Raw genomic sequence first — 18491 nt, 5'->3', positions numbered from 1 at the left:
CCGGTCACGCTAGTGAAAACATAGGAGTCGGAAAGAAACATCTAGGGCAGGGATTCACACCGAGGTAGGAGACGCAGCGCTCGCCCACGCCGACAACCAGCCGCACACAGCAAAAAGCACGACCAGCAAGCCGAGCCGGGCGCCGGCCTCACAGCTCAACCACGTGTTGAACCCAAGTCTGCGCCTGCGCGAGGCAGGCGCGCGCCCGGCGGCCGGAAGAGCCGCGCGTTTCCGGGTTGGAGGCGGGGAGCGGTGCCGGAAGTGCTTGGGGAGGGCCGCGCAGTCGGACCGGCTGCTGAGACGAAAGCTTCACTGGGGCAGTCTCCGCATATCATGGGGAGATAGACGCTGCTGCCTGTGAGTCTTGGGCCCTGGCAGTTGAGGACGAAGAGCGGGAGGAGGGCGTCAGGACCCAGACCCACAGCGGGTCAGTGCTGGAAGAACTAGGTTGTGGAAGAGACGGGGCTGTGAGGAGCCAGGCTCTCGGGATGGGACTTGAGGGGTTCGGGCTCGCAGAAGCAGCGGCTGTTGGGGACTCGGGCTCCGAACGAGACTTAGGGAACGAGAAGGTATTTGAGTTCTGCAGCACCTGAGGGAAAGCCGCCTGAGAGGGACAGGATGGTGAGGACCTGTACTTTTTAGGAGGCGAGAGTAGGAACGAAACGGGGTGTGAAGATACGGGCTCCAGAGAGGTAAAAGTGGAGCAGCGAGAGGACTCGGGCTCCTAAGAGACAGTAGCGGGACAGCAAAGTCCCAGCTCCTGAAGATTCAGAAACAGGGCAGCAAAGACTTGGGAACCGGAGAGGCAGAAGCGAGCAGCGAAGACTTGTCTTTGGGAGGGAATGGAAACGGGCAGTGAGGATTGGGTCCACTATTGGGACGGGATCGGGGCTTTCGGACTCAAGAATTCCTGAAGGGACAGGGCTGTGAGGACCCGAGCTCTTAAAAGTGGAGGATCTAAGGGGTCGTGGCTGGGAGATCAGCCTTTAAGGGACAGAGGTTTGAAAAGATTTAGCGATCTGTTCTCTGAACCCAGAGGGATAAAAGATACATTCGGGGAAGGACTTCTTGGCGCTGCCTACTTGGCTCTTTGCAGTTAGGCTTTTCTTGTGTTAGATACTCAATCTAGAAAACCCACATGAATGTCTTCGTTTCTCTCCTTCATTGTTGTAAATCGGATGTGAAGTTGGAAGCAGTTGGAACTCAGTTATGTACTTGGGAAGTGCCTTAAGCCCCCTTCCATTCAGCCTTGTTGAGCCCAGACCTCTCTACCACAAGCCAACTGTCATAGATGGAAGGACAGCAAAAGCTCACTTTGAATTCTTTGACATTTAAGGAAAGGAGGCCCCAAAGAGGGATTAGGGTCGTGGTGAGCCAATTCTTAGGTTATTCAGTGCTCTTCTGTGTGCAGCATCAGGAGGGGCTGGGTTCAGATTACTTGAATAAAGGCTTTTGGAATCTCTACCCTCAAACTCAGAAGGATGGTTTTTACAGATTCTAATACTTTGGTTACTACTATGGCATCGACCTAAGATACAGTAAATGTCGTAAGTGAGCCTTTAAGTAAAATACATTTTACATATTTTTAAATAAGTGTGGCCTATATTTTTATCAGGAACCTTTGCTAGGGATTGCTTCTAGAAGAGTGACTTGGAGCCAGCCACTTCCCTTCATATATCCATGACCGAAACCTACTCAGATGAGTCAGGCACAACCTGAGCACTTTCTGTTTTGTTCTGAATTTGAGACATGGTTTCTCTTTGTTACTCTGGCTGTCCTGGAACTTGAGCTCTAGACAGGGGTGGCCTCGAATTTAGACATCCACCTGCCTCTGCCTTCCAAGTGCTGTGATTAAAGGTGTACACCACCACACCCTGCAATTTAAAGCACATACATGTATCCCATCAATTCATTATCACAGTTAAGTATTGTTAGCGCCAATGTAAATATGTCCAAAGAGGTCGAAAACTTTGCCGTAAATGGCATAGTACAGAGTGATTTAGCCCCAGATGTGCCTCTAAAACTTTCTTGAACTTTTATAAGTCAACAAAATAGAATAGTTATACAAAGCCTGCCACCGAATGAAAGCACTCCTTCCTCCTTCACCCCGCCCCTCCTCCAACCTTTTAGCTCCTCACAGCCTGGAAATTGATATGTAGATCAGGCTGGCCTCAAACTCCAGAGATTCACCGGCCTTTAGAGTGCTGGGATTAAAGGATGCTCCACCACACCCAACTTAATTTCTTTTAATGTCAATAGATACTATTAGGATACTTATGTAGTGTCTTATGTGAAACCTAATTCCTGTACTTTCACGGAAGCATAGACATTCAAGATAGAAAAAGAAAAAGGAACATTTATAGATTCTTTCCTTACAATAGAGTATGATGTACTTGATTTCTTGAAAATTAGGGCTACATCAAATTAACTTTCTTGCACACACTAGATGTTGTGGACTCAGATTGACATAGCAGGTGTCTTGGTGCTTGCCTGCAATCCCATTATTTTAGAGGTGGAGGCAGGAAGATCAGGGGTTCAATGTCAACATGAGACTGTGTCTCAAAAAAAAAAAAAAAGTCAAATGAGATGGTTGGTTCTTCTGGTAAAGGTGATGGCCACCAGGGCTGATGATCCTGCAGCCTACAAGGTGGAAGGAGAGAACCAATTCCCCAAATAACCCTCCTACCACTTGTGCACAGACACACTAAATAAATAAAGGAAAAAAAGGTTTGGGTTTTTTTTGTTGTTGTTGTTTGGTTGGTTGGTTGATTTTTCTTTTTTTCTTCTTTCTTTTGTTTTTTGTTTGTTTTTGTTTTTCGAGACAGGGTTTCTGTGTAACTTTGGAGCCTGTCCTGGTACTTACTATGTAGACCAAGCTGGCTTTGAACTCACAGATCTGCCTGTCTCTGTCTCCCGAGTGCTGGGACTGAAGGTGTGTGCCACCACCACTGGGCTTGGTTAGTTTTCAAGACAGGGTTTCTCTGTGTAGTGATATTTAATTTGTATTTTAATAAATAAAGCTTGCCTGAAGATCAGAGAGTAAAACAGCTGCAGTGATCAGCCGTACAGACCAGTCAGTGGTGGCACACACCTTTAATCCCAGTAGCCACACTAGTTTGCCATAAAACCAGGTAGTAGTGGTGCACGCCTTTAATCCCAGCACTAGAGAGATTATAAAATGGGAGGAGACAGGTTTCATTCTCATTCTGAGGATTCCTGGAGGCAGGATCACCATTTTTGTACAGAGGTAGCGGTAAGAGCCAGTGGCTAGCTGCTTTGATTTTCTGGTCTTCAGGTTGTACCCCAATATTTATCTGTCTATGGTTTTTTTATTAGTAGTGCTACAGGCAGTCCTGGGACTCACTCTGTAGACCAAAGTGACCTCAATCTCACACAGTTCCATTTGCCTCTGCCTCCCGGGTGCTGTGACTAATGTCATGGGCCACCATTGAGTGGTGGGTTTATTGTTTTGTTTTGTTTTTTAAGAAAAAGAAGGGTTAACATACTGGAAAGTATTATTTTCTCAGTAGCTTAGCTGGTACTGTTGTGTTTTAAGGCTTCCACTAATAGGAGACACAGCAGGAACACAGAGAAAGGCTCACAAAGCTGCGGAAGGATTTGGGAAGCCAAAGCTTCATATATACCTCATTATTGGGAAGGGGCATTGAGACAGGGTATTTCCAAGTCCAGGCTTTTCCTGGAACCCTGTGTAGACCAGGCTAGATTCTAGCTCCGAGATCCAAGATTATGTGGCTCTGGGTATCCAGCCCAGGCCTCACATATGCTAGGCAAGCTCTCTCCCAACAGCTACATCCCTAACTCAACATCAGCAGTTTGTTCTATACTGTCAATCAGGTGTATTAGGACAATACATTTTGAAATATTCACATATGGACTTAATTGTTGAAGCTTGAAGGGACTTTAGAATTTGCATTGATTCAGCTGCTAAAAGAGACGTAGAACTAGGGTCAAAGACAGCACCTAGCTCACTTGACTTGAGTTTTCCACGGCGCCTCCTACAAGACACCTGCGACTATTTGCCGTTGCCATTTCTCTTTTCTTCACACCCTCTCCCCTCTTTTTTCTTCTTTTTTTTTTTTTTTTTTTTTTTTTTTTTTTTTTTTTTCTGGGTGTGGGTGTGCGTGTGCGTGTGCGTGTGTGTGTGTGTGTGTGTGTGTTTATGGGGTGGCTTTTTTTAAATTTTTACTTATGATTTTATTTTTTTAATTAATTTATTTATTATGTATACAGTGTTCTGTCTGTTTGTATGCCTGCTGGACATGAAGAGGGCACCAGACCTCATTACAGATGGTTGTGAGCCACCATGTGGTTGCTGGGAATTGAACTCAGGACCTCTGGAAGAGCAGGCAATGCTCTTAACCTCTGAGCCATCTCTCCAGCCCCCTCTTTTTTCTTCTGAGGCAGGATTTTTCTGTGTAACAGCTCTGGCTGACCTTGAACTCTTTCCACACTGTCTCCTGTAGCCCAGGCTAGCCTTGACCTGACTCTGTAAGTAGCTCAAGATTATCTTAAACTACACCAGGCTGTGGTGGTGCACGCCTTTGATCCCAGCACTTTGGGGGCAGAGGCAGGAGGATCTCTGTGAGTTCAAGGCTAGCCTGGTTTACAGAGCTAGTTGCAGGCCAGTTAGGGCTGTCGCACAGACAAACCCTGTGAGAGAGAGAGAGAGAGAGAGAGAGAGAGAGAGAGAGTCTACCTTGAACTTCTTGCCTCCACACTCAAAAGTGCTGGGATATAGGCATTTACCACCATGCCTGTGTTTATTTTATTTTAATATTTATTTATTTATTTGGTTTTTCGAGACAGGGTTTCGCTGTAGTTTTAGAGCGTGTCCTGGAACTAGCTCTTGTAGACCAGGCTAGCCTCGAACTCAGAGATCTGCCTGTCTCTGCCTCCCGAGTGCCGGAATTAAAGGTATGCGCCACCACCGCCCGGTTCAGGTCTTTATTTTTATTCTTTGAGATGGATCTTACTTTGTAACCTATGCTACCCTTGAACAGCAGGACCCAAGTGATGTTCCTGCCTGGTTTTTCAAGTAGCTGAGATTGCCGGCATCTTCCTCCCTCTGTTCCTTCCTGTGCAGAAGATAAAACCCATAACCTCATACATGCCAGGCAAAGTATCATTCCCTGATTTAAATATCCAATCTCTTCCTTTAAACAACACAATATAAAAACCCTCAAAAACAACTCCAGCCGGGCGGTGGTGGCGCACGCCTTTAATCCCAGCACTCGGGAGGCAGAGGCAGGCGGATCTCTGTGAGTTCGAGACCAGCCTGGTCTACAAGAGCTAGTTCCAGGACAGGCTCCAAAACCACAGAGAAACCCTGTCTCGAAAAACCAAAAAAAAAAAAAAAAAAAAAAAAAAAAAAACAACTCCAGTCATTAGGGCCAGTGAGATACCTCAGAGGACAAAAGTGCTTGCCACCAGTCTTAACCACCATGGTGAAATGAGAGAACCAACTCCTTCAAGTTGTCCTCTGACCTCTATATTCACTGTGACACATGCCTGTCCCTTCCCCAACATAAAAGAAGAAATAAATAGAACAGAAAAAAATCTTTAGTTATAAAAATGATTACAGAAGTCAGGCATGGTGATCCACATCTGTAACCTTAGTAATTGGAGTGGGGAGGGATGAGACAGGAGCATCACCCCAGATTCAAAGCCAGTTGAGACAACCAGCAAGTATCAGATGAGCCAGGAGTCCATAAAGACTGTCTCAGAAAAGAGCTGGGTCCTGTGATGCTGCCCTATAATACCAGCATTTGAGAGGCTAAAGCAGGAAGATTGTCCAGAAGCTTAGTTCCATAGTAAATTCCAGAGCATCATGGGGTAGAGTGAGATCCTATCTAAAAACAACAAGAACAAAAATAAGAAATCAAACAAAAAAGAATGCTCGTAATACATTGGGTAGTGTAATGAATTATTTTTTATTTTTTTTGGTTTTTCGAGACAGGGTTTCTCTGTGGTTTTGGAGCCTGTCCTGGAACTAGCTATTGTAGACCAGGCTGGTCTCGAACTCACAGAGATCCGCCTGCCTCTGCCTCCCGAGTGCTGGGATTAAAGGTGTGCGCCACCACCGCCCGGCGTAGTGTAATGAATTAATACCAAGATGGGGTAGACCTTTTTAATATACTGATTTTTGCTGCTGGAAGTGATGGACACACCTTTAATCCCAGCACTTGGGAGGCAGAGGCAAGTGGGTCTGTGAGTTCCACTGCCTCCCAGCAGCAGACATGCTTTGAATGTTTCTGCTCCTGTGATGAGTAGAGGCAGAGAGCGGGAGAGGAGGGGTAGATTTTTGTTTTTTTCGAGACAGGGTTTCTCTGTGTAGCCCTGGCTGTCCTGGAACTCCCTTTGTAGACCAGGCTGGCCTTGAACTCACAGAGATCACCTTGCCTCCCAAGTGCTTGAATTAAGACAGGGACCACCACTGCCCAGCTTGGCATGCCTGACTTTGCAATCCTGTCTTGATGGAGTTATGAAGCCCAGGGCCTCACATATACTAGACAAGCTCTCTACCACCAGCTTGCATCTTCAGCTAAATCCTGGTTGGAGTTGCACCATGCCACACAACTGGTATACTTCCGTGGCCGGGGTGGTACTTGATGCTAGTTATTTGTTTACAGGTAGCTTTTGAAATGGCTGGCTCTCATTACACCGGGCTTACAGCTGTTGCTGATGTAATTAAAGATCTAGACACTCAGATAGCAGTAAGTAAACTTGAGGCCACTGTGGGCAGAACTTGGTGAATGTGCTTCTGGTCTTGACACCTCAGCCAATGTTCACAGAGTCGGCCTTATGGCTGTAAGCTTTAGGGCTTGCAGCTGCTTTAGGCGATGGTCTCAGCATGTGTTGAAGATTGCTAAAACACAGGGGGAAAGTTCTTTATAGTAAAGCAGAGCTTTTACAGTTGCTAAAAGTGGTCTTTATTGGACAGACCCCTGCCTTGGACTTAAGCATGTTTTGAGATGCTTCATGTTTTGATAATGAACTAATCGTTTTCTTAAGCTTTGTGACTGAGTTTTAAGTGTGTGATTGAATTTAACATTATTTCCTACTTAAAAAAACCATGCATGTAAGTACTTAACCTAGTATTCTGTCTGTTTACTTGTATGAATCCCTCAAAATGTCTTGCTTATTCTAGATTATTTTTGTAAATAAGATTTCTCATTTCATTTACTTTTTTCTTTTTTTAAAAAAAATATTTATTTATTATGTATACAATATTCTGTCTGTGTGTATGCCCGAAGGCCAGAAGAGGGCACCAGACTCCATTACAGATGGTTGTGAGCCACCATGTGGTTGCCGGGAATTGAACTCAGGACCTTTGGAAGAGCAGGCGATGCTCTTAACCTCTGAGCCATCTCTCCAGCCCTCATTTACTTTTTTCTTTACTTAATTTTGTGAACTATTTCATTTCGATTTTGGAGACAAGATGATTTCCAAAACCAGGTGAGAGCAGTGAACATTCTTCATCCCCTCCATTTTAATGTCAATATCAAGTAGTCACCCTCCTGGACACACAGACGACTCAAGTCTGACAGATCTCATGTTACTTTCAAAATGCATACATTACTGCAGGTGTCTCTAGAGTAACTCTGCTGTCTGTTTTCCTTCTCCAGTTGATTGGCCTTGGTCCTCACAGCTCCAAAAAGAAACAGGATCTTGATAAGCTCTATGAGCTGAAGTCCAAAGCTCGGCAGATTATGAACCAGTTTGGCCCCTCAGCCCTAATCAACCTCTCCAATTTTTCATCTATAAAACCAGAGCCAGCCAGCACCCCTCCACAAGGCTCCATGGCCAATAGCACCACTGTGGTAAAGATACCAGGCACTCCTGGGACAGGCGGTCGTCTTAGCCCTGAAAACAATCAGGTACCTCTTAGCTCTCCTTCTTTGTGACATTGCACCTGTGAGGCACAGAGGTAGTGCTCATGCTCTCTGTTGAAAAAGGTCTTTCCCAAACTAGATGGTGGTGGCCCACAAATTTAATCCCAGCACTCAGGAGGCAGAGGCAGGTGGATCTCTGTGAGTTTGAGGCCAGCCCAGTCTACAAGAGCTAGTTCCAGGACAGGCTCAAAAGCTACAGAGAAACCCTGTCTCAAACAACAAACAAACAAACAAACAAACAAAAATAGAATAAAATAAAGAAAAAGGGTTTTGCTCTCTGGGATAGCATTTTTATTTAATTGTCTATGAGTATCAGTTTTTGCTCTGTTATATATGACTGTGTGTGTATGTAATAACAAACTTTCAAAGAACATGTGGCTGGGGTTTTAGTATAGCCTGGGGTGACTAGAACTCAAAGATGTGGCCCCAAGCAGCATCAAAGTCACGGGCAATCTTCCTGCCTCATGCTCCCCAGGGTTGGGATTACAGGAGTGAGCTACCACACTCGACAATGGCAGATATTTTATGAGTTATCTATATAATACATGGGTTCCTAGTCCTAAAATAAGAGTGTTCAGTTGTTCCTTCTAATGGTTTATCTTACTGCTGCCATTCATTTCTGCAGTGATTCTGAAATCTGTTCTACTCTTTGTACCTGTGACTCTGATTCCACCTTCCAGAGAGAGCAACAAGAAAAGAAGTATAAAGCTGGGAGGCAGAGGCAGGTGGATCTCTGAGTTCAAGGCCAGCCTGGTCTACAGGATAGCCATGGATATCACATAGAGAAACCCTGTCTCTGAAAACCAAAAGAAAGACAAAGCCTTGGATCTTGTAGGCTGAATACAATGGATGAGGAGACGTTCAAGGGAGTGGACAGGAGGACTAACTGAATTGCTTGTGGAAGGGTTGGCTGAATAGAGTCCAGCCTGTGTTGACTATGGAGGCCACTATAGAAGAGCAAGGTGGCTCACACCTTCCACAGGATTCCTCTTCCTCTGCTACAAAACCAGTTATGGGTCCTGCCTCAGAAAACTTGAGGGCTAGCAAGAAGACTCAGTCAGTAAAGGCCCTCGCTGCCAATCTTGATAATCTGAGTTCAATCCCCAAATCTAGATAGTGGAAGAAGAGATTCTAATTCCTCAAGTTAACCTCTTCCACGTATGTGCATTGTCGTTCGTGTGCTTGCGCGCGCACACATGCACCACTAAATAACTGTAAAGAGAAGTCTTTAATCCCAGGACTTGGGAGGCAGAGGCAGCCTGGTCTACATAGTGATGTAGGTAGGAGGGGTAGGAGGACACAAAAGCCCAGATACTTGTTTCACTTAGATTTAGTGTTTTTTTCTATCTGTGATTCTAGGGATCTATAGCTGGACTTCAAGCTAGGCAAGCAATCTACAACCAAACTGAATCTTCAGCTCCCCCATCACGTTTTAATGTTATCTAGATGTAACATGACTCTCTTTAGAAAAGGGGGTGATACCTTCAGCTACTTACTATTATTTAGGTGTACAGAGATGACCACTTTTGGTCACCCTCAGAACTGTTAGCCTTTTTTTTCTTGGGTGGAGATGTTCCTCTGTCTAGCCCTGGCTGTCCTGTAACTCATTCTGTAGACAAGACTGGACTTGAACTCAGAATCTGTCTGCCTGTCTCCCAAGCGCTGGGATTAAAGGTGTGTGCCATCACACCTGGCTCAATCCCTTAGCCTTCTAAATCAGATATGGGTTGATGTACAAATCTGCAGAGTGACAGAAGAGCTGAAGGGCATGTGGGTCCTTTTCCCCGGGTAGGCTAGGAGACACCTCAGAAAAGAGAACCATAGCCTGAACGTGTAGGAAGAAAGAACACATCTTAAGACAACTGATCAAGGGCACAGTGTACGGTGATCTGGTGTTCCGACAATTGCAGACTGCTCTGTGCAGAGCAGGGAAGAATAGTGAGAAAGATAAAGTTGAATAAAATGCCTGACAGTCAGGTGCTGACCTCACCTCCAAACCACTCTTGCCTCTTGTCCTTGAGTACTTTTGCAGCTGTACCACCAGGGAGGGCTGTCTGGGAGCTAGAACTAAACAACTTGACAGCCTGTCTTCTTTAGAGGGTAATAAAGTTTGTGTCCTTGATGCTTACGAAAACTCTTCCCCCCAATTCACTTTAGGTACTAACCAAGAAGAAATTACAAGACTTAGTCAGAGAGGTGGATCCTAATGAGCAGCTGGATGAAGATGTGGAGGAGGTAAGTTGCATCTGGGTACCAAAGATGATAACAGCATGGTAGTTAAGAGTGGAGACTTGGGGGAGATGGGGTGATGGCTCACTGGTTAAGAACACTGGCTGCTCTTCCAGAGGGCCTGGGTTCAATTCCCAACACTCCCATGATTTCTCACAACTGTAACTCCAGTTCCAGGGGATCCAGCACCATAATATGGACATACATGCAGACAAAACACAAATAAAAAATAAAAATATGGGCCTGGAGTTAAGAGCACCTGCTCTTGCAGAGGACACAGTTTCAATTCCCAGCAACCATATAGTACCTCACATTTTTTTTTAAAAAAAATATTTATTTATTTATTTATTTATTATGTGTACAGCATTCCTTCCATGTGTGCCCCGCATGCCAGAAGGGAGCGCCAGGTCTCATTATAGATGGCTATGAGCCACCATGTGGTTGCTGGGAATCGAACTCAGGACCTCTGGAAGATCAGTTAGTGCTCTTAACCACTGAGCCATCTCTCCAGCCCATAGTACCTCACATTAATTCGTAAGTCCAGTTCAAGGATTCTGATGCTTTCTTCTGACTTACACAGGTACATGCACACACATGGTTCATGTATGTATGTGCAGACAAAATATTTGTAAACATAAAGCTTTTTGAAAAGTTTTTTAAAATAAAAATATATTTTTATATAGGGACTGGTGGTGATGCATGCCTTTAATCATAGCACTAGGGAGGCAGGAACGGGGAATCTCTGAGTCCGAGGCCAGCCTGATCTACAGAGTGAGTTTTAGGACAGCCAGGGCTATGCAGAGAAACAGTGTTTTGAGAAGCCAAATAAATAGCTTTTTAAAGGGGGCAGAGATTTAGTGTTGACAAATACGAATTTTAATCTTTTTCTTTTTTTTTAAATATTTATTTATTTATTATATTATGTGTATAGTATTCCTTCCACGTGTGCCTGCAAGCCAGAAGGGGGCCCCAGGTCTCATTATAAATGGCTGTAAGCCACCATGTTGTTGCTGGGAATTGAACTCAGGACCTCTGGAAGAGCAGTCAGTGCTCTTAACCTCTGAGCCATCTCTCCAGCCCCTTTTCTTTTTTTTTTTTATTTCTCTTTTTGATTTTTTGAGATAGAGTTTCTCTGTGGCTTTGGAGCCTGTCCTAGAACTTGCTCTGTAGACCAGGCTGACCTTGAACTCACAGATCTGCCTGTCTCTGCCACCTAAGTGCAGGGAATAAAAGTGTGTGCCACCACCAGCCAGCCAAGAGTACTTTCCTACAGGGCCTCAGGTTTGGTTTCCAGCACCACTATCCATAACTCAAGTTCCAGGTCATCTAGTGCCTTTCTTTGTCTCCCATGTAGTCATAGTATGTGGTCACATCCGTACATGCAGGCAAAACACTAATATACATCACTTTAAAAATAAAAAGGCTTCAGGATTAGAACTTGACCTTGAAGGCTGAGTCCCATCTCCTGCTATCTTATTACACAGCGTGAATAGGTTGGTCTTAGTCTCAGCATCTTCCTTTAAAGGCTGGGGACAAAGGCCTGGGGAAGTGATGACTGGGCTGTTAAGAGTACTTCTTTTTTTTTTTTTTTTTAAATATTTATTTATTATGTATACAATATTCTGTCTGTGTGTATGCCTGCTGGCCAGAAGAGGGCACCAGACCTCATTACAGATGGTTGTGAGCCACCATGTGGTTGCTGGGAATTGAACTCAGGACCTTTGGAAGAACAGGCAATGCTCTTAACCTCTGAGCCATCTCTCCAGCCCCCTTAAGAGTACTTCTTGCACAATTTTGAAGACTAGCAATCCGATCCCAGCAGCAGTGTAGGAGGCTGGTCATCTACAAGAAGCAGAGAATTGTGGACTGCTAGAGTTTGCTGAGAAAGGCTAAGTCCAGGTCCATTGCCTCACAGGAGCAGGCTGAGGTAGAGAATACTTGATGTTTCTTCAGGTGCGTGCGCTAGCAGACACACACACACACAATTTTTTTTTTAATGATTGAGGCTCTGGAGAAATGGGTTAGCAATTAAGAGCACTTGCTGTTCTTATAGAGGACCCAAGTTTGGTTCTCAGCATTCATGGCAGACAACTCACAAACACTGGTAACTCCTGATTCCAGAGGATCTGACATCCTCTTCTGTTCTCCTAGGAACACATAAATGTGTGGCAGCACATGCCTTTATCCCAGCACTTGGGAGGCAGAGGAAAGCCTATAGTGATTTCAAAACCAGTCCAGTCTACACAAGATCCAGGCGAATAGTGGTTACATAGTGATACCCTATCTCAAAAACACAAATAGCCAGGCATGTCTCAAAAAAACAAACAAAAGAATAGAAATACCAGGTCTTTCATGTGACAGTAGTGCAGAATCGGGCATCAAATTTTTTTTTGGGGGGGGGGAGGGAGGTGAGGGTGAGGCAGGGTTCTCTGTACAGAGGTGTACAGGAAAGAGCACCAGGCGATGGTGGCACGTGCCTTTAATCCCAGCACTCTGCAGGCAGATCTCTGTGAGTTCAAGGCCAGCCTGGACTAAGAATGAGTTCCAGGACAGACTCCAAAGCTACTCAGAGAAACCCTGTTGCAAAAAACCAAACCAAGCCGGGCGGTGGTGGCACACGCCTTTAATCCCAGCACTCGGGAGGCAGAGACAGGCGGATCTCTGTGAGTTCGAGGCCAGCCAGGTCTACAAGAACTAGTTCCAGGACAGGCTCCAAAGCTACTGAGAAACCCTGTCTTGAAAAGCCAAAAAAAAAAAAAAAAAAAAAAAAAAATCAAACGAAACAAAAACCAGAGAGAGAGAGAAAAGGAAAGGAAGGTTAAGAAGAAACACAAGAGTAGTGGCTGTGTCAGTCGATCTCACCTGAGGAGAAAGGACATCCTGACCTCCCTCATCCACACTAGTCCAGTTCCTCATTCCAGACCTACTAATAGAAACCTGGCTAGGGGCTGCAGAGATGGCTCAGTGGTTAAGAGCATTGGACCCAGGTTCAATACCCAGCACCCACATGGCAGCTCACAACTGTCTGTAACTCCAGTTCCAGGGAGTCTGACACCTTCAAACCAATGAACATAAAATAAAGTTAATTATTAAAAAGGAAGGAGGAAGGAGAGAGAGAGAGCGCGAGCGCAAGCCTGACTAAATATGTGGTTCAGGAAGCACACAGTTGTCCTCAAAACAGGAGCCTGCCCTGCCAATGGCATGGTTACTCTCCGCCATTCCCCTCTACAGATGCTGCTACAGATCGCTGATGATTTCATCGAGAGTGTAGTGACAGCAGCCTGCCAGCTTGCTCGGCATCGCAAGTCCAGCACCCTGGAGGTTAAAGATGTCCAGCTGCATCTAGGTACGTGGTCTCATTTCTCCCCTGTCCATGAGGACTGTCAGGGCAAAGGTCAGAGAAACCCTCAGGCCACAACCAGACCTTTACCATTCAAATAGAGGAGAGAAAGCTTTGTGGTATGGGATGCCCCCTGGGACCACCTTATCCTTTCTGCTTGATTTTTGAGAGTCTGTCTCTCTTTTCATAAAGTGAGGATACTTGCAGGAAACTATGAGAAGTACAGATTATGTTCATAAACTGGAAAAAATAGCACATTCTACAGCTAAACATGAGTTAGTCACATAACATTTATGTGCATTAACTGTAACGTGATAAAGTCACTAAAGTAAACTGGGCGGTGGAGGTGCACACCTTTAATCCCAGCACTTCAAGGCCAGTCTGGTCTACAAGAGCTAGTTCCAGGACAGGCTCCAAAACCACAGAGAAACCCTGTCTCGAAAAAAGAAGCCAAAAAAGTTATGGTTGTGCACGCCTGTAATCTCAGTTCTAGGACAGGTAAACAAGAGGATGACTGGGGCTTGCTGACAAGCAGCCTAACTGGAAGGCAGTGTCCCATGTTCTGTGACAGACTCTGCCCTGGGAGAAAGTGAAAAGTTAGAGGAGGACACCAAGTGTCTTCTGGCCCAGATCCACAGGGACATGTATATCTGTGCACACACATACACATACGTAATACACACAGTTTCTATTTGTTTTAAGTAGTTGGTCTGTCCAGAGTAAAATAAATTTTATAGCCAGTTAGTTGTGGTGCACGCCTTTAATTCCAGCACTTGGACTCAGGAGGCAAAGGCAGGCGAATCTCTGTGAGTTCGAGGCTAGCTTGGTCTACAGAGTAATTTCCATGACAGCTAGGGCTGCATAGAGAAATCCTGTCTCGAAAAACAAACAAACAAAAAACAAACAACAAAAAAGAAAACTCAAGCACTTCTATGTTGCTGGGCAGTGGTGGTGCATGCTTTTAATTCCAGCACTCAGGAGTCAAAGACAAGTGGGTCTCTGTGAGTTTGAGGCCAGCCTGGTCTACAGTGTGAGTTCGAGGATTGGTTCCAAAACTATAGAGAAACCCTATCTCAGAAAACCAAAAACAAATGGGGGGCATTAAAGTGTAGCATCTGTGCTACTATGTGTACTACGGTCTTGTAGCACCTGTACTACATGTACTATGGTACTATGCCTGTAGCTATGGGATAGTTCGTGAGCCGGGCAAGGGCTTGGAGATTGACATATGCAAAGACAGAGGGACAGAAACACGAGTCATCCTTGAAACAAGGATGCCCCCTTTATTGTGTTCCAGAGCAGCTTATATAGGGATCCTTAACTGATAGCCACATCCCAGCTAAACCCGCCAGAAACCAATCCCCTGCCATCAGGAACTCCTGAGGGTCTCGTGCTCAGAGCAGCTGCCAACACAGAAAAACAAGTTGTTTATAGGAAACTCAAGGTTTGGGGGTCCACAGCCCCCAACATTAAAGGACTTGGGGTATACTTGGTAGAGTATTTGCCTTGTGTGCACCAAGCCCAGTGAAGAAGCCTCGGAGAGGCCATGGCTGTACAGTGGATGCCCAGTCTGCCTGCGCCGCTTGCCCCTAGCTGCATTGCTTCTCGCGGGAACCCCAGCTCTGCCCCTGCTTCCTTGCAGAGCGCCAGTGGAACATGTGGATCCCAGGATTTGGCTCCGAGGAAATCCGACCCTACAAAAAAGCTTGCACCACAGAAGCTCACAAACAGGTGAGGAGCCTGGGACAGCCAGGGTTGGTCCCTAGAACTGCACCTCGGAGCAGGCATGCCAGCTGCCTTCCAGGAGTATCATCCCCTGTGCAGCCAGCTTCCCTGTACAGAGGTCAGAGGCAGCACAGTGACAGCCTCCCTGGTGCCTTGCTGCTGCAGGGGAGTTTTCAGTTTCCTCTCAGCCCCAGAGAGTTTCACTTAAAGCTCTTGATTGCAGAGCGTCTGTGGGCATTCCCACCTGCCCCCACACCTTAGTAAAAGCCAGTTTAAATGACATACACCACCCAGGGCAGAGAAAGCAGTGTGCTGGGCTTGTGCTGAGAGGTACCCAGGCTGGTCTGCCCGACATTCTGGGTTATGTCTTGTGGTAGCTGCTGTTCTCTGCCCTTCTTGACAGTGTGAGAACATCATTTCTGATAGAGAACCAGTTATCCCTGTCTTTAGTCCACTGGGGGTACTGGCCTCCTCTTGACAAGTCTGGCATCTTTCTGTTGTAATCTAAATGGCTGCCCTAGGGAAAGGGAGCTTCATGTGAATATGGAAGGCATAGTGGGCAGTGCCAGTCTCTCAGTCTGTGAAATGGGCCCAGTGACCATCTCTCAACCCCGCATGCTGCTCCTACAATGTCGACCATGCTACTTGCTAATGGCCTCTGGATATCCTGTAAAGCTTCTGACTCAGAGCCCTCTTCATTTCTCTCCTCTTTCAGAGAATGGCATTGATCCGGAAAACAACGAAGAAATAACACAGGGACAGTCAGTGAATGGACGACATGCATTTGGAGATACTTGAGCTGAGACCTCAGCCATCTCATCCTTGGATTTTTTTTTAAATGCTTTACAGAGAAGCATATATTTTTTATTAACAGTGCAGCAATATCTATAATGACTGAGAAGATCTGCCAAAAGAATAAAGCCTCCTACCCCAACTTCTGGTTCCTTTTCCCTGCCGTCTCAAAGAGAAGCAGTGTATCTTCGGGAGAAGACGTGGCCCAGTTTGTCTTATAAATGATTGACTGTAGGCAGAGCGGTATATGCAGTCATGTTAGGTGAGACAGTGTTAGCAAGGTTGTAGCGGGTTTGTCTGCTCCTTCCCCTAGTCCCTGTACTTTGTAATGTCAGTGTTTATATGAATATGAACTTGATTTGCTTTTCCAGAATAAAGACTCGGTGCACAGCTGAGAGCCTCTAAAATGCCAGTCAGGCCCAGCCAGGCTGAAGCGCTGCCGTCAGCAGGTGGCAGCAGAGGCTCCGCACCGATCCGTACATTTAAGAAAGTTTTTCAGTTTTACTCAGAAGGAACAAACTAGCAAGAGTTGGAATCCAGTTTCTCTGCCACCAGACAGGGTAAACTAGTTCTGAAATAAACAAGCATTCTAGTTCTGGTAATGTCAGTGTCCCTGGGACTTTTTTCTTTTTTTTTTTTTTTTTTTTTTTTTTTTTTTTTTTTTTTTAAATATTTATTTATTTATTATGTATACAATATTCTGTCTGTGTGTATGTCTGCAGGCCAGAAGAGGGCACCAGACCTCATTACAGATGGTTGTGAGCCACCATGTGGTTGCTGGGAATTGAACTCAGGACCTTTGGAAGAGCAGCCAGTGCTCTTAACCACTGAGCCATCTCTCCAGCCCCCTTTTTTTTTTTTTTTTTGTTTGTTTGTTTTTGGTGTTTTGAGGCAAACTCTCATGTAACCCAGGCTGGCATCATCCTTGATCCCTCCCTCCTGCCTCTACCTCTCGGTGTGCTGATTACGGGTACATCCTCACACCAGGCTTTCTAGAGCCCTTTTGGACTGCGGCTGGAACTCCGTGGAAGATCATGAAGGAGGATGTGAACAGCTTTGGGTTCGGTCTGTTGCTGAGCGTCTGTCATCAGAGGAAAGCAGGCCCTGCTAGACCACAGGATGTTCTCCCCAAGGCATCATCCTACCCATGCCCAGCACAGTCCTGTGGATTGTGAGGGGTCCATGGGCTCTGGGGAGGGTGGCTGCCCCTCCACCTAGGGACCACAGCACAGACACAGCTACTCTTGGTCCCTGCTTTGTCATCTTCCTCCTGGGGCTTGGTCTAAGATGGGACAGTTTGTAGATCTCTTGGGTGAACAGCTCAAAATCATTCAGATGTCGCTGTTGTTCTTGGCTGAGGTTTCACCTGCAAAAGGACAGCCAGCTTCTTCACTGGTCACATGGACACTGAGCTCAGCCTGTGGCCTAGCACCAGGAGGAGGATGTTGGAGGATTTGGCCTTCCCAGAGCCTGCTGCCACTGGGAGATGTTCTCAAAGGATGCTCTGTCAGTAATGACAGACAGCAGAAGGCTCACACTGCGCCCTGACAGGGACAAGGCCCTGACTCCAGCAGCCAAGAAGGAAGCTTGAAGGACTCTTGAGACCTGTGTCGAGGACGGAAAGGGACAAGGCAATTGGGGAAGTACAGTGGACAGAAGTGAGGTACTCACAGATGTCAGTTCTTGATCAGCTGTGTGACAGGTAGGTGGCTTCCTCTGTCTCAGTCCTACCGTCCTGTTAGCACACCGAGTGGTTGTTCAGGTCCCTGTACGCTGTGTTCGTGCCGCTACTAGGCAAGAGCCACAATAGTGAATTAAAACAACCCAGGTGTGCTGCCATCAGAGAAAGATAAATACGACAGAGACTAGAGTCACATCTGAAAGAAGAGGGAACGGGGAGGTCTAGTCTCGGGTTCCAGCAATGAGTGGGTTTTGTCCAGAAGTAACAGGAGCCATTGAAGCATTTTGTACAGTAACAGAATGTGCGAAGGCCCAGGGGTCTATAGAAGGCGGTGTACCTGAAGCTAGGGATTTAGTTCAGTGGTAGAGCCCATGCTTAATATAGTAAGGTCCTGGTTTCAATCCCAGAAGTTAAAAACATTTAAGGGAAAAAAAAAAACGTGTCAAGATGGGACTCACAGGTGCAGGATTGGAAGAGAGTACAGAGAGAAGAAAGGGAGCATGGGGTGGACAGTCCTTACTCAGTGTGGCTTCATGCCGGCATCTCGGGCATTTGGAGCCTTGCTCCAGTGAGCTGTGTTGGCAGCAGGCCGTTCTTGGCTTCCTACAACATTCACTGATCAGTGTCTTTTTTACCTGTTGAGACTTGGGAAGGATTGCATTAGACAAGATGATAGAGCCCATCCTGCCTCTCTGATCCTGTTGCAATGTGGAAAAGGTATTGGAGGGGCATTGTGGAACATCATCTTCTAAGTAGAACATTGTTGGTACATTTGTGTATGTATGCATATTTGTGTGTAAGTGTCTGTGCT

General features: G+C 45.9%; 1 protein-coding gene across 4 annotated transcripts; it reads left to right on the top strand.

The window, feature by feature from the left end:
* Positions 1-241: 241 nt before the first annotated feature.
* Positions 242-16628, top strand: Taf12 (TATA-box binding protein associated factor 12). 4 transcript variants are annotated; one of them, XM_041652445.1, is made up of 7 exons: positions 255-357; positions 6651-6734; positions 7647-7898; positions 10071-10148; positions 13374-13488; positions 15125-15213; positions 15923-16628. In XM_041652445.1, exons 2-7 carry the CDS (start codon positions 6663-6665, stop codon positions 15956-15958), a joined length of 642 nt encoding a protein of 213 aa, XP_041508379.1. In that variant the 5' UTR covers positions 255-357; positions 6651-6662; the 3' UTR covers positions 15959-16628. The 4 variants fall into 4 exon arrangements, with proteins under 4 accessions (XP_041508381.1, XP_041508379.1, XP_041508380.1 ...); XM_041652447.1 differs by lacking the exon at positions 6651-6734 and having other exon boundaries at positions 242-357; XM_041652446.1 differs by lacking the exons at positions 15125-15213; positions 15923-16628 and adding an exon at positions 14979-15108.
* The last annotated feature ends 1863 nt before the right edge of the window (positions 16629-18491 follow it).

The sequence above is a fragment of the Microtus oregoni genome, unplaced genomic scaffold (assembly GCF_018167655.1).
Source record: "Microtus oregoni isolate MIOR12 unplaced genomic scaffold, Mior012 000005F_ref0000423, whole genome shotgun sequence".
NCBI lineage: Eukaryota > Metazoa > Chordata > Mammalia > Rodentia > Cricetidae > Microtus > Microtus oregoni.
Note: the sequence above shows the minus strand (reverse complement) of the source record. Positions and strands in the feature narration are given on the sequence as shown.

Coding starts and splice junctions, on each gene's coding strand:
- Taf12 (XM_041652445.1), top strand. CDS start 6,663: ATGGCTGGCTCTCATTACACCGGGCTTACAGCTGTTGCTGATGTAATT. Junction 6,735..7,646: donor ATCTAGACACTCAGATAGCA/GTAAGTAAACTT, acceptor TTCCTTCTCCAG/TTGATTGGCCTTGGTCCTCA. Junction 13,489..15,124: donor AGATGTCCAGCTGCATCTAG/GTACGTGGTCTC, acceptor GCTTCCTTGCAG/AGCGCCAGTGGAACATGTGG.